The sequence below is a fragment of the Siphateles boraxobius genome, unplaced genomic scaffold (genome assembly GCF_051911475.1).
Source record: "Siphateles boraxobius isolate OS27281-9 unplaced genomic scaffold, OSU_SipBor_1 6, whole genome shotgun sequence".
Lineage (NCBI taxonomy): Eukaryota > Metazoa > Chordata > Actinopteri > Cypriniformes > Leuciscidae > Siphateles > Siphateles boraxobius.
Genome location: NW_027509186.1, coordinates 31,001,710 through 31,017,520, shown reverse-complemented (window position 1 = coordinate 31,017,520; position 15,811 = coordinate 31,001,710). Strand labels below are relative to the sequence as shown.

The 15,811-nt window shown below is 40.3% G+C and overlaps 1 protein-coding gene and 1 long non-coding RNA gene across 2 annotated transcripts; both read right to left on the bottom strand.

Annotated features, from left to right (window-relative positions):
• Positions 1-1,413: 1,413 nt before the first annotated feature.
• Positions 1,414-11,474, bottom strand: LOC143715670 (uncharacterized). The gene is made up of 3 exons (XR_013195854.1): positions 11,438-11,474; positions 9,250-9,284; positions 1,414-1,572 (listed from the first exon to the last, which is right to left on the bottom strand). It is a non-coding gene; the product is annotated as an uncharacterized LOC143715670 (long non-coding RNA).
• On the bottom strand, positions 4,578-6,261 carry LOC143715718 (uncharacterized). The gene is made up of 5 exons (XM_077207465.1): positions 6,163-6,261; positions 5,939-6,031; positions 5,737-5,823; positions 5,003-5,226; positions 4,578-4,703 (listed from the first exon to the last, which is right to left on the bottom strand). The coding sequence occupies exons 1-5, from the start codon at positions 6,248-6,250 to the stop codon at positions 4,578-4,580; spliced, it is 618 nt and encodes a 205-aa protein (XP_077063580.1). The 5' UTR covers positions 6,251-6,261.
• Positions 11,475-15,811: the final 4,337 nt, after the last annotated feature.

Sequence of the window (15,811 nt, the reverse complement as noted above, 5' to 3'; positions counted from 1 at the left end):
ACATTTCATTGTTGATTCTTGTTAAGTTGTGCATAGAAGTTTTGTATGATTAAAATGGCATGCACATTTGACAAACTTTTGTAACAATAAAGATTTACTATGCTGCTAAAGTTGATGTCCACATATGAGGACAATATGGGACTTAGCTTTGTTGAAACTGTATAAGATGTTAGCAAAAAAAAAAAAGTAGTTGCATTGAGCTTATGACGAACAATGGCTCACTCACTCGAGCGCGCACGCGCGCGCGCACACACACACACACACACTCTCTCTCTCTCTCTCTTGCTCACTCGCGATCGCGCGCGCGCACACACACACACATTCTCTCTGCTTGATCGCGATCACACACACACACACACTATAGCGGCTGTAACGTTAGACAACGCAAAACAAAAACTTGCAGCCGCGAGGGGCTAAACACTGAGAGATGGAAAACACTGTGACGCGCAGAAACTCAGTTCCACTCGCCGATCTCAGTTCAAGCATTTATTACACTTAATTCAACACATAAAATTACAACTGGCACTGCAGTTACCAAGTCATAAAATTGCTGGAAGTGCGCAAGTGCGGTCAACAGAAAGTGTTCGCTCCCAGACTCACTCAAAAAAAATGTCAAAGCCATAAAACCTAGGTGATCCAGTGAAGCAAACATATAGACCACTATCACTTCCGCCCAAACTGTGGTGGACACGCCCACCATACCCAGATAGCCACTGGACGCTGTAACGGAACAGGGCCGCAACCGCAAAACGATAGAGCCGGGTCTGGCCCGCATCCGCCTCACGGACTCGTTCCTGAGTCCAAACGCACATCGGGCCGAAGCCGTTTCTGGTCTGTTTTTAGGGGTTGTTGCGAATAAGTGCCAGCGCCGATCCAGCACTCCCTGATCATCCCGTTACAGATGCGTAACGGGTGCGTGAAGCGATTCCGCCTACCGGAGCTGTGCCGGATGTGTTACGATTCTGCTTAAATCACCACTAGATTGATCCTTTTGCCTCATTTTCGGCATTTTTGTCAGTTAGGCATAGGCCTACATTTTTCACAGTCTATGGAATGTCCATAAAAACATTTCCACTACAAGGCCTTGGCTATAAATAAAAAGCTTGACTTGACTTGATAAAGGCTAGTTGGAGCAATGCGTAGGCCTATAGGCTATAGCTGAAATAAATCGTTTTAATGATTAAAACGCATAGCCTACTAAAACAACGTGAACAAAGTAATCAAACACATAATTCAGACCACGATTTAATTATAAAAAATGAACAACAAAGTAATGAACAAAGTCAACAATTAACAAAGAACACAGTCAACAACAAACACAGAATTAATGGATAAAAAAAACGCACAGGCTATTAACAAAAAACAAAAACAAAACAAAAAAAACATGCACTTAAACAAAATCCAAATGTGGGTGCTGTGGCAGCTGTTGCTGTTGCTGCTCCTGCTGCTGACGCGCCAGTCTCTCCTGGCGCCCTCCGCTCCTGTCCGCCGAAAGGGCAAACCACCTAATTGCATGCCTCCATATTTCCGCTTCTGTTGCACTGGCTGTCAGTGCGCATTTGCGCACTGCACCTGGAAAACAGCATTACTGATTAGCAGTGTTGTGCACAGTGTTGGGAGTAACGCGCTACAAAAGTAATACATTAGCCTATAGTAACATATTACTTTTTGCTGTAACGCAGTAGTGTAATGCATTAGCCTACTAATCAATTTTCAGTAATATTTTACTCGTTACATGTTAAGTAAGGCTTGCGTTACTTACAACAGACTTTTAGTTTTAATTGTAGGCTAAAAAAAAAACTAAAAAAAACAGCAAGACCGCGAAACATTAACGAATGAAAAATGCAAGTAGGCTACCTGTTCGTGCAGTCAATAGCCGTGTGTAGTGTCTAAGTTTGTAAATAAAGACTAAATGGCAGCGTCTGTCTGATATATTTGTATAGCGATTTATTTTTTACAGGAGTGCGGTGAGTCATGATTTCGGCCTCTGCGCTCGCGCTGGCCAGTGGGAGCGGCTAATGGGTGAAGATGGCATGAACATTCGCGAAATCGACATATGCGCATTAGGCTATTCGTTCTGTGTTTTCTTTCTATACAGTTAGGCTATGTTTAGGTGGTATTTTTCATGTTTTCATCACACAATCATGTTTTTGATGTGGTGGTGACGCGTTCATGTAACATGTAAGAGTGGCGGCGGCGCTGCCTATAATTAAAGCACCTAAAAGCTGATGAAAAAGCAATGATAATGAATATGTGAAATATAGCAATGAGACATTTTAATTGTTTATTAATAAAGATGTTGACGATGCTGACACGTGATCTTCGCAGTAGGCCAGTGAATGCGCCAGAGAGAAATGCACACAGATAAGCAGAGAGCACTCTGTTTTCTTTCGTTTTGAATTGTTCTGTTTACAAGTAGACATTTCAATATAGATATATATTTATTCAGGTCTGTGAAGTAGGCTATAGGCTATTTATACGCTGAGTTTCGGTTCATTTATGAGACGCGCTCCAGTTCACAAGCCTGCGCCTCCGTGTCGTGATTATCTATAATTGTCTGCTATATTTACTTCTTATTTATTTGCCGAACACCGTAGCTACGTGACGTACACTTTTATTACTGAAATGCTTGAAAGTATTTACAAGAACAATATTTCATCGCAGCTCACCTCAGCGAACAAAAATGGGAAAGAGAAGAAAGCACATAAAACATTTAAATAGTTATTATGGCAGCAATATATGTCATGATACAATTTTAAAATATGTAGGCTATTATAGGCTGTTATAGTTTGGATTTTTTTATAATATCCCATGAGTCCTATTAAATGTAATTTAAACTATTTCTGAAGTGCTTCTTTTATAAAGAACAGCGCTTTCTCACATAAACAGCCCCTGCACGAGAGAATAATTGATTCTCGAGTCATCGATATCAACAGATTCAGCACCATCGCCACGGACAGCACCCGGTAACGTCGCACGTAAGAAGGTAGCCTATATCTTAAGCAGCTTTCTAAGGTAGGCTATAGTTCGGGGAACACGCCTAGAAATGATATACCTTCAGTTAAGTTATACCTTAAGAGTCTTCGTAGCGCGCTAAGAGACAACGTTATCGGGAAACTCAGCCCTGGACGGTATGGATAACGCTGGGAGTAACGTTCTGATAGTTATTTTGGTGAAAGTAACACAAACGTAATACAGGAGTAATGTAACGCATTACAATTATGACACAGTAAGGTAATGAATTACTTTTAAATAACAGTAACAAGTAATATATAATATATTACAGTTTGGAAGTAACTTGCACAACACTGGTTACTTCCAAACTGTTATACATTATTTATTACTTGTTACTGTTATTTAAAAGTAACTCATTACCTTACAATATTACTGTCTCAGAATTGTAATGCGTTACATTACTCCTGTATTACGTTTGTGTTACTTTCACCAAAATAACTATCAGAAGTAGAACTTAACGTTGGGGCTGTAACGATATGCGATATGAAACCGAAATCGCAACACTCAGATCCACGAACCTGCAGAATCGCGACAAACCCCTTCCAACTCCCAGCGTTATCCATACCGTCCAGATCCAATGCTACATCTTTAAATTACTATTAGTATTATTTGAAGTTAACATTATAAAATACGTAGACCTACTACACCACAATTGAGGATAAATGATTTACATAAATGATTTTTTGACATGACATTTGCAGTCAAACTTGAAATTTTAATTCTCAGAAAATGCATTTAATACCAATAAAGAAACGTCTGTTTACCAATAGGCTCCTCCCTTAAAAGAGTCCAGACATTAAAAAAATACCAGTCAACACATGCGTTTCATATGTTAGGGAAATAGACACGCATGAAAAAAACTTTTAGGAGGCAAAATATATAGCCTATATATTTTTTTTGTAATTCTGTGAATTGCACTGCGCAAATCCGACGAAGAAGGGTTAGCTCTCCACAGAATATAAAATATTCATTTTATTTTATTATTCGTGTTCGCATTTATGAGGAAAAAACAATGTTACAGACGTGACAGTTCTCCGTTATGGACGCGAGCGCTGTGAAGCGGCACTAAAAGACTCCTTTAAAACTTTCACAGACCTCAAACAGAAGACACAAAGCCTTTCTTTAAAGGGAATTTCGGTATTATATATATATATATATATATATATATATATATATTGAAATGTCTACCTGTAAACAGAACAATTCAAAACGAAAGAAAACAGAATGCTCTCTGCTTATGAAATGAAATGTGCATTTCTCTCTGGTGCAATAGCCTACTGCGAAGATTGCGAGTTAGCATAGTCAACTTCATCTTGACTTTATTAATAAACAATTAAAATATCGCCTTGCTATATTTTACATATTTGAGTAATCTGTAAGACTTTTGAGTGAATAAATACTAATTCACTAAGGACATTTGAAGCAATAGCTTACGGCTGAGGAGGGTCCGTGATGCCATCCTGTGGAAGGCCCTCTTCTTGTTCACACCCTTCCAATTAATTGTTCGAGAAAGGGGGCAGGAAAACAGGTGCAACGGTGATCCAACCACTATCTTCATGCCCCTAGGTGAATACCCTGTCTGCTGTCGGGGGTGTGGATTTGAAGAGGGTGACATGGAACATTCTGTACAGAATGTTCCATGTCACCCTCTTCAAATCCACACCCCCGACAGCAGACAGGGTATTCACCTAGGGGCATGAAGATAGTGGTTGGATCACCGTTGCACAAGTTTTTAAACAGGTAAGCCACTTTTTTTTTTTTTTTTTTTACAATTAAGACATGTGGGCAATTGGATGATGCTTTTATCCATAACATTCAAGTTACATCATCATAAAGAGCTTAGTCTAGCAATAAATATTACTTTCGATGAATTAAATTGTTACATCATCATAAAGAGCTAGTCTACTGTAGCAATAAATATTACTTTAGATTATTAGATTTAGTGTGTCTTGAGTACAATGAGAGCATATTGGGGGAATATGCTTACAAGGGCATGTTTCTGCCTATCGTTGGCAGGGTCCGCCAGCCAGGCCTCAAAGCGGTCCAGCTCTGCATCTGATTCCAGGGGGAATTGAAATTCCCCGGACCACTCAAAGGCTGCTGGTTGGAGGCCGTTATTGACCTTGGCCATGAGCAGGTTCACGGTGGTGGCGAGTTGGGCAACCTGCTGCTTTAGGTTTTCCAAAAGCAATAGGCCATGTAGCTGAGCCGCTGAAACATTGTGAAAGTTGAAAAAAAGTGTTAATCTGGAGAAAAGCCTCAGGTTATTTAAACATTAAGGAAATAATACACACAATGATGGTCCATAAAATCAACCCACAGCTGCACAATATACTGTATATATATACAGTACAGGCCAAAAGTTTGGACACACCTTCAATATGTTTCCTTTATTTTCATGACTATTTACATTGTAGATTCTCATTGGCTACTTTGAAGAAACTAGAATATAAGACATCTTTTTAGTTATTTCACTGTTTTGTGGACATAATTCCACATGTGTTCATTAATAGCTTTGATGCCTTCAGTGAGAATCTACAATGTAAAAGTCATGAAAATAAAGAAAACGCATTGAATGAGATGTGTCCAAACTTTTGGCCTGTACTGTATATATATATATATATATATATATATATATATATATATATATATATATATATATATATATATATATAATGTTGTAAACATTGTTAACACTCTTTTGTTTTCTTTTTTTCTTACGTGTGCAAGGAATTGGCCCTGTTTCATGGCCAACTCTGAAGGTTGGCTTGAAGAGGAGGTGACCTCCAGGCTCTCCACCACCGCTGGCTAATTGAGGAAAGGTATGTAAATGTTAAAATCAGTAAACAAGAAAAAAATAAGTATATACAGGATATTTATTGTACACATGTACTGTACTTGTAAATTTGTATGAAAAAGTCACCATGTGAATAGGGGAAGCCCATATTAATGTCAAACACTGGACTCAAGTGTTGAGGTGGTGGTGGTGTTGACTGGTGCGCTGAGCTATTGATTACTAGATGACCATTGAGGGAAAATGATAACAAGAGAGGCAGATTGTCAGACAAGGACAGAAATGAACAGGACAGAACATCACCATTGTACTTTCATTTGTATTGTAATTTTGCTATAGAGCATGATTCCTACCATTGAAGGGGTCTGACTCCCTCCTCACATTCCAGCTTATGTCTGTAAAGGTTTCCTGTCCTGTGTTGTCCAGAGACTCCTTACCCATGTCCACTGCGATGTCCGCTTTTTGATAAAGGGAAAACCGTGAATCAACATATTGCAGTGGTACAAATCACTGGACTGTACATTGTTGCAGTTGGCAATCAAATCAAAACTTACAGAAGGGGGCTGGAGGGAGACTAGGAAGGGTAGCGCTAATAGGGAGAGGTTGAGGCCGAGGCCGAGACTTTGGTCTTCTTTTTGGAGTCTGCTCAGTTTCAGAGTCAGTACTGCCGTTTTCAAATCCTGGGTAACTAGTGAAGACAGGTCAAATTGTAATGACAAGGCAATAGCATCATTCAATGGGCAGGCATGAACAAAGGCTTTTTTTGTACCCTAAACCCATCCCCAGCCATAGCTTTTGCAGTAATACAACAATTATCTATAATGTACATACTGTGTCGCTTTTCTTCTCCTTTTTGGCATTGAGCTCTCATCCTCTGACTGCAGGACTGCCGTTCCATTTCTGTTGTAGTCCTTCAGCTTTTGCCTTGCCTTACTGAAGTCATCTACTATTATAAAAAATAATAAAAAATAAAGAAAGACAGATATGGAGATAATTAAGGATAAATGAAGTAAGGCATAACTGTTGTCATAACATGGAAAGACATAGAATTACCCTGTTTGCTTGTTTATTTACCTTTTTCAAAGAGTGTTCTTATTTTGAAGATTTTCCAGCCAGGGCCTGGCATTTCATGCCTCTTTATGGCCTTTTGGGTTTTTTCCTCAGAAATGAATGTTGGCCAAAAACATTCATCACCTTTAACCCATGACCTCGGCACAACTTCTGTAATGTCCTCGTCGAGGAAAATTACTCCACAGAATGTCTTTTAGAAATCATTGTGTAAATAATAAGATGATTAAAAAAATAAATAACTGAACTGAACTGAACTGATCTATGATTTTCAAAAATAAAGTCTAGTCCTTCATATGAAACAACGGTATAACCACCATTGCCTCATTGAAAGGGACAGCCATGCATTTTTGTGTGAAAGATGACAGTTTGGAGAATTTTATCTCATGGCCTAGGTCAGCTGGTACCACAATGTTTAAAATGTCCGAATTAAAAGGATAGGTAAAAAATGTTTCAACCATCCCGTACTGTCTGTAGGCAATTATGATATCACCGTGACAGTCAATTATATGAATTATTTGACACACATTTTTGCCCATCAGAAATGTGTTGTTTCGACATGTTGTGGTCATGGTGAACCTCTCTGATATCAGTTCGTCATACTGGTGACAGATCAAGTTTGGTACTGGTATAGGGCCTCGGGCATGTTCTTTGCACAATTTGATGGGCTGGTCACTTGTAACACCAACATTTAATCCCGCGGACAGGCGTCTGATTATTTGGGCCAGGGGATTTGAGGGTTTGCGTACAAAACCCTTGAGTTTTTGCAAATAATTTTCGTATGGAAAGGATGATATAACATCCAGATTGCCAAAATGTTTTGCATCCTGTGCAAGATGGGTCAATCCATGGACATTGTACCCTAGCTGATCATTTCCATACAGGCGGGCAAAATGTTCCACAAAAGCATGAAGGAGGCTGTTGGCATATTCGTTGTACTTTCTGGCAAAGAAAGGGGAGACCAGCATTGCCATGGCTGTCGACAGCAGCAGGAAGTTTGCATATAGATCAGGTCTTAACACCTCGCGCAACACCACCGGCCCTGTGTATAAGAGAAACTGACGGAACTCCGTCGCCTTCCACCTATCCACTTCGTTCAGTGCTCTTGGCCTTCTAGCACATTCCGAAGGAATGTGGGGTCTTAAGCTTAGAAGATTTCTGGATATTCTGTCCACGTCTCTCCCTGGTACACGGACAGTCAGAGGACCTTTCATCCACAGAAAGATAAGGCGCCTTACCACCCCCAAGCACACCAGGTGCATGTAGTCCAGTGGGACTTGGGACACCAAACCAAAATGTACATTTGTGAAGGCATGAGGACCATGGTGGTGTTCCTCATCCTCCTGCCTGGCAAATGCCTCATCAGACCGTGTTTGGCTATTCATGAGGGGGTATGTCATGCGGTGGTTGAGGTACACCCCACTCTGAATACACTTGTCACAACCATAGTAACCGTTAAAAGCCTTTGTGACTTTCACAAAGGATTTTGCCGGTGCGTCACAGATCATCGAATGAACTTTTAAAGTGAGCCTTTTCCCCTCAAATGTAAACCCCTCCTGTAATTGTGAGAGTTCATTTGCCAAATCTGTGAGATAAATTTTTGATGACTCAGGTTTCTTTATACCTGAGTACATCCCAATGACTACAGGTTCTTTCATGGGTACTCCTACCAATCTACCTAAAATGGGCCACAACTGAAGACCTGAACTTTTAAAAAGTGGCAGGCCATCCACTGACATTTGAAGATATAAACAACATCCATCGACAAGCTTGTCTTTCCACTGGGAAAGGGTATGTTTTAACGCCTCAATAATGCCAATGTAGTGGTAAAGGCCACCGCAGAGCTCCCTAACAGAATAATCTCTTCTTGTGTTAAGAAGAGTTCGTGCATCTTTTGGCAAGTCACAGTGGTGGACCGTTAATATTGCCAAGAGAGCCGAAAGTGCAATATATGTTAATGCCCAGTTGGAAAGGCGATTTCTGAGTTTTTCTGGTTCCTCCCAGTCAGATATTTCTTCTACATCACTATCATCTTGATAATAAGATCTATCCTCTTTGTCAGACACAACAGCTGCCATTGGATCTAATCCAAGATTTTCTTCCATGATTTCATTTTCAGGTTCTGCAACATCATCTGTTGGAGACCCAATATCTCTGGGAGAAAGTGTGGCTGGAGGTGTTTCCTGGCCGATATCAATTAACCTTCTATTAAGGTCCACCCTGGCTCTTCTCCTCAACGCTGAACTGGAAACAGGTGTCTTGCGTCTATTCATTTTTTACATTTATGTAACTATCTCAACTGTAAATTGAATAATAATAAAATAAAATAAAAGTATGGAGTTTGGAATGGAATGAAAATCTGAGTATTATACCTTCGTCTCAACAGTTTGCATCATGTTTTCAGCATCTGGAAAAAGAAATGGAAAGTATGTTGTAAGTTGTTGTCTTACTTAATTTGATGTATTATGTGACTGGAAAAGTTGTCTGGTTTATCAAAAATAAAGATTTGGTAACAAGTATAACATTTATTTCTCTATCCCTCTATTGGTCAATATCTATTTATCCATCTGTCTATCTATCTATCTATATATTGTAAGGTTGAAATTGTAATTGTGGTAGGCATGAGAAGAATAGTGGTTATGGTCTTTGTTCAGTGTAAGGTTGGAGGCATATACATTCAGATGTATTTCTAAATTATGTAGGCTAATGTCCCTGCCACTTTCTATCAGTTCTATCATATATTTTCTCTTCCTATTCTTTAATTAATGTATATTTGATTTCAGTAATGATACTTTGGCCATGAATAATAAAATAAAAAATCCTAATAACAATTACTCAATTTATTTTTAGTCCAGGCAAAGTAGCATTTTACGACAGACTAATTGTAAAAAAAAAAAAAAAAAAATCACCATAGATAATTTCTATGAGGTGCGCAGAACAACATACTAAAACTCCTAAGAAATCCTAGTTGAGGAAATATGTTAATTTATCATCAATCCGAGTTGTGTCAATAAGGCCAGGCAACAATAACAGAAAATTTTGAAAAAATAACCCCTGAAATTCATACATTTTATATCATACTATAATGCAATGTATTAGGCCTATATATTTATAGAATAGCAAAGTAGGCTTAATCAATATACAAGACTTAACCACGTAGATATATAAAGGCTATCATGATCATTTTGCCAAAAATGAACCATGTATTTGTTTAGTTTATAATACGTTTTATTTTTAACTTAAACAAATACAACATATAACATTCAAAACTCATCGGCTTAGACTGCATTTGAAGAAAAATAAACACAACAGTTTTCTGTAGCCTTGTGCGAACTTATTCAATAGAATTAGACTTCTAGAATGTTATTTCCAGTGCAAAAAATATATATATTTTTAATTTTAGTAGTTTTTCTTATCATAGCCTACAAATGCAAAACACATTTTACTCGATTTACTGAAGCCTGTAAAACGCATTTTGCACATTGAGCGTCTGGCTCGCTCATAGGCTGACGGCAACTGCACATCCAATGGCGCGGGCGCCTCAGACGTGCGACCAATGAGCCAACTCCACGTCATTACACGTCAGAGCCCGCAAAGGGTGTGTCAAGACCAAGTCCCCGAATTTGCCATTATAGCAGCGGGTCTTCGTTCATTCATCATAGTCTGTCTGACATATATATTAGAAGCTATGCGTCTGTCATGGATTTGTACTGAATTGATTCTTAAAAATACGGAACAAAGTGCGTTCCGTATCAGTTCAATGCGGAACAAGCCTTTTATGTGTCAAATACGGAACGATTCCGTATTATACGGAATGATTCCGTATTATACGGAACGGTTGGCCCTAGTCTCGTCCAACTTAATAGTTAATAGCTGCAGGTTGTGGCATCAATTATTGACACTGTTAGATGATGGATAGCTGGCAGCATACAATTCAAGCGAGTGTTTAAATGGTCGGTCAAAGTGTAAAATTAAGCTCACAATGGTGTCATTTTCATGAATGTGAGCCTGCAATTCTCAGCGCTTTAACGGCATCAGCTAAAGCTAAGATAAGGTGACCAGATGTCCGAGACCAAAACCGGGGATATAATCCCAAAATTTTGGAAAAAACGGGGACATGTTTAGTTTGACTGTCAATCTGATTAAAATACATACAAGTTTTATCTTCAAAAAACAGGGACAGGTAACTTTAGTTTTTCTGTATTTTCCCGGAGGCAACCAAAAACGGGGACTGTCCCCTGAAACCGGGGACGTCTGGACATCCTAAGCGAAGACTACCTTTTAAAATTCAGTAGGCCTATATTAGCGCAAATATGTGCCATTAAAAAGTTGATTCGGTTATCCTAATTGGGTCTATTCTGTGCTACTCATATGCTATTTGTATAGCGCAGTAGCGCCATAGCAGATGCGGCTTTAACACTTTGTGGTGCGCAAAAAAACAGCCTGTAACTGCTATCTACAAAGCAAACAGCATTTCACAGTAATAGACAGTAAATTAGAATAAACACATACAAATAGATTTACATAATAAACACATAGAATAAACACATAAAAACTTACGTGTGGTAGCCTAGCTGGTCAGGTAAATCTGCGTTGACAGTTGGTTTGATGATAGCCTATCTATTTTTTTTTCTTTTCTTTTTTTGGCGCTTCTGGCTGAAGTCCGTAGGACGGATGTGGACCGTATCTGCAAGACGACAGTCAAGCGAGACCCAACGTTAACTTGGCGCTGTCGTGAAACGGACCTAAAACGGAGCTCAAACGACTGTGCTGCAACGGCCTTATAGCATCACAAAATGTTGCTGTATAGTTTTTAAACACTAATAATATTGCTCAGCTTAATGACAATGCACTTATCATGCTCTAGATAAAAAAAAATATGCAGACAACCATGTTGTTTTGAAAATGTTTATTCCAATCCACGGAGTTCTTCACACAGTTTGAGAAAAGTATTTCGGATGTGGTCCACATCAGGTAGTATCTGTCAAAACAGTGTTGGATCAAATCCGTTTTGCAGATATGGGCCAGAGCAGTTTGTAGCCCTTTTTTAAATGCAGTCGGCTCAGATATGCATCACAGATTCGGGCCACACCAGTATAGCCTGTGAAAACAGTATCGGCTCAGATTCATATTGCTGATCTGGACCAAATCAGTGTCAGACACAGCTAATGTCTTTCGGTTACCTATATGGGAAAAGTGATCTGGGCCAGATCTGCAAAATGGTAAAAATACTGAACTGATGGCAGTTAGAATGTTTAAGCTGAAACTTATATCTGGCACGGATCTGGTTCACAATCAGAAAACGTCTCTAAGATAGAAACGGAGGCAAGAGGCTTAAAACGGATCCGGGCCAAATGTAATTGCTATCTGGGTAGGAGTGCGGTGAATATTATGAATGAGACCATAAACATAGAACACATTGGAGACTTACGCTGGCTCCTACATTCCGGCCCCTAATTACTGTAACACAATAATTATACAACTGCACATTATGTAGGAGATCAATAATTTTTTTTTTTTTTTTAGGATAAAGCAGTCCGTTTAAAAGTGCCCTTTCTTCTTTAGGCCAAACGAAATAAAGAGACAGAGTCCTTTGTCTTTGTAAAGAATAATCTTCACAATCACCTAGTCAGTCATGTAAAAGAAAAAGGCCCGTATGACAGTCAAGTTTAAAGTCAAAGTCTATGAAGTTCAAAGTTCAGTTGGATATCCTCATGGCTCCTCTGCTTCCTGTAGAAGGCAAATCTTAGTAATAGGCCTATCCAAATAGCTAGTCTTCGTCCTAATTCACACTTGACGAACAAGTCCTCTTCTGTCAGAGATAGTTTGCATAATCCTTCCTGTAAGCCATGAGTTGCGAGGTGCTGAGTCGTCAACTATGAGTACAATATCTCCAGTAAGGAAGTTGCGCTTGAAACCAGACCACTTCTGACGCTCCTGAAGAAGAGGCAAGTATGGATTTGATACACTCAGTATCTTTGAAACCCGGTTGGCTACAAAGGTACGAAACCTTGTGGTCTCATTGCTGATGTACTTCAGTACTTGAGTAGCAACAGATGGTTAGGGGTTAGTGGTTCCAAGTCGTTGGGATCAGTGGATGCCTTGGTAATAGGACGGCTGTTAATAATAGCCTCTGCTTCACAGACTGTAAGAAGACTTTCTTCATCAAGGGTCTGCAACTTCAGTGTAGAATTCAGGACCTTCCTCACAGACCTTATCAACCTTTCCCACACCCCTCCATGATGTGATCCTGTGGGGGGATTGAAAACCCACTTAATTCCTTTCTGAAGGAGAGTGTTGTTGATTAAAGCAAGATTCCAACCTTCCATAGCCTCTCTCAATTCTCTCTCTGCACCGACAAAGTTGGTTCTATTGTCTGAGGGCAACTCTAATACTTGTCCACGTCTTGCTATAAAGCGTCGAAGAGCATTAATAAAGGAATCTGTGTCCAAGGACGATGCTACTTCAATGTGGATCGCTCTTATAGAAAGGCATGTGAAGAGAACCCCATACCTCTTCAATGTACTCCTTCCTCGCTTAACTTCAAAAGGTCCGAAGTAGTCAACTCCAAACCGAGTGAATGGAGGTTCATCTGGAGAAACTCTGTCGCGGGGTAAATCTGCCATCTGCTGCTGCCCTGGAGCTGCATGGAGCCGTCGACAGACAATACATTTAGACAGGGTTTTCCTTATAGCCACACTAGCCCCAAGGATCCAATATCTTTGGCGCAGGCTAGCTAGCATGTGATTACGACCACTGTGTCCCACCTCTTGATGTATGTGCTGAAGAATTATGTCAGAAATGTGTAAATCTTTTGTCAATATAGCAGGATGCTTCGATTCTTCCGGTATGGCTGCCCTGCTAAGTCGTCCTCCAACTCTCAGAACACCATCTTCAAGTATTGGATTGAGCTTGTAAATGTGACTAGTTCCTTTCACACTTTCTCCCTTTTGCAAGCTATTGAACTCTCCTGGAAACCTCCTTCTCTGACAAAACTTAATAATCTCCATCTCAGCTCTTCTGAGTTCATCAACTGAAAGAAGACCAATACCAGTCTGAGCCTTGATACTCTGCATCTCATTTTCTATTTCTTTTCCTTATCCAAGCCAGAATGAGCAAGAGTCATGCTCAGTTGCTTCCTTTTCTGACTGAAGTACAGTAATAGACTCTTCAGCTTAAGGAACCAACCAACCATCTTCTTCAGACGGGTCCAAGAGGAGAAGTAATTAATCAAGCGAGTGACAGCATCGATCTTCTCTTCAGCCTGCATGGCATTCACAATCAAACTCATCTTGTCCTCAGGGTCATCTGGCAGGATTCTCATAGAGCCATCAGGGTTTTCAGGCCACCCTTCTTCAGGTCCAACAAGGAACTGAGGTCCAGACACCCATGTGTTATCTCTCAGGAGTGATTTCACCTTTACTCCCCTGGAGGCTAAATCAGCAGGATTGCTTGTGGTGTTAACATATCTCCACTGAGATGTATTTGATACACTCAGTATCTTTGAAACCCGGTTGGCTACAAAGGTACGAAACCTTGTGGTCTCATTGCTGATGTACTTCAGTATGGAAGTACTTTCAGTCCAAAAAATTGAGTCCTGAAGTTGCATCAGCAGCTCCTTCCTCCACAGCTCATCCATTTGACCTGCAACCATGGCAGCAGTCAACTCCATACGAGGGATGGTGATTGTGCTTTCATAATGGGTAAAGCCAGAGTGGCTCCATTAAAACCAACTTTGCTGTCTATGTTGTTTAATAATAGGTAAGTCACTGTTCCATAGCCGCTCTCACATGCATCTGCAAAGTGATGTAACTGAGCAGAAATCACTTCCCCAAAATCCATTGGTTTTAGGCATCTGTCAACTTCAAACTTTTCAAGCTGCCAGAGCTCTTTCAGCCAACTTCTCCATTCCTGTGCAGCCAAATCTGGAATAAGGTCATCCCAACCAAGATCCTTTCTGCACAAGTCTTGAAGGATTTTTTTGGCAGATAAGACCACAGGTGCCAAGATTCCTAAGGGGTCATAGATTGAACTGACCGTGGAGAGGATCCCTCTTCTGGTTAGGGGTCGATCTTTGATGAGGACTTTGAACTTAAAGGTGTCGGACTGAACACACCACTGTACGCCCAATGCTCTTTCTACAGGAAGTGTGTCATTGTCCAAATCCAAATCCTTAACCTCTTTTGCTCTCTCTATTGGAGGTATAGCTGCCAGCACGGCAAGTCTGTTGCTGATCCACTTCATGAGTTGAAAGCCTCCTTTCGAACAAAGGGCACGAAGGTCTTGATAGAGTGCTGTCGCCTCCTCCTCAGAAGCCACTGATGTAAAGCAATCATCCACATAAAAATTGTGCCGGACTGTTTCGATTACTTTTGAGCTGAATTGCTCCCGATTATCTTCTGCACACTTTCTAAGAGCAAAACTTGCACAACTTGGCGAAGATGTGGCTCCGAACAGATGTGCAACCATCCTGTGCTCCACTAGGCTCTGCTTATGGTCTCCATCCGGCCACCAGAGAAATCTCAACAGATCCGAATCCTCAGCTGGTACTCTGACTTGGTGAAACATAGCCTCGATGTCTGCCATGAGTACAACAGGCTCCTTTCTGAATCTGGTCATGACTCCAATTAGCATGCTGGTAAGATCGGGTCCCTGTAGGAGCTGAGCATTCAAAGATGTTCCCTGGAATGTAGATCCACAGTCAAAAACGACCCTGATCTTTTCTTTCTTCGGGTGATATACACCATGGTGTGGTATATACCATACCCTGCCGTCGCTCCGATCCAGATTCTCAGTAGGTACCTTCTCTGCATAACCCTTGGAGATGATGTCATTCATAAATGCTGTGTAATCAGCATGAAATGGAGCATCCTTTTCAAACCTCCTTGTGAGGCTCATAGCACACTGTTCGGCAACTCTTCTATTGTTTGGCAT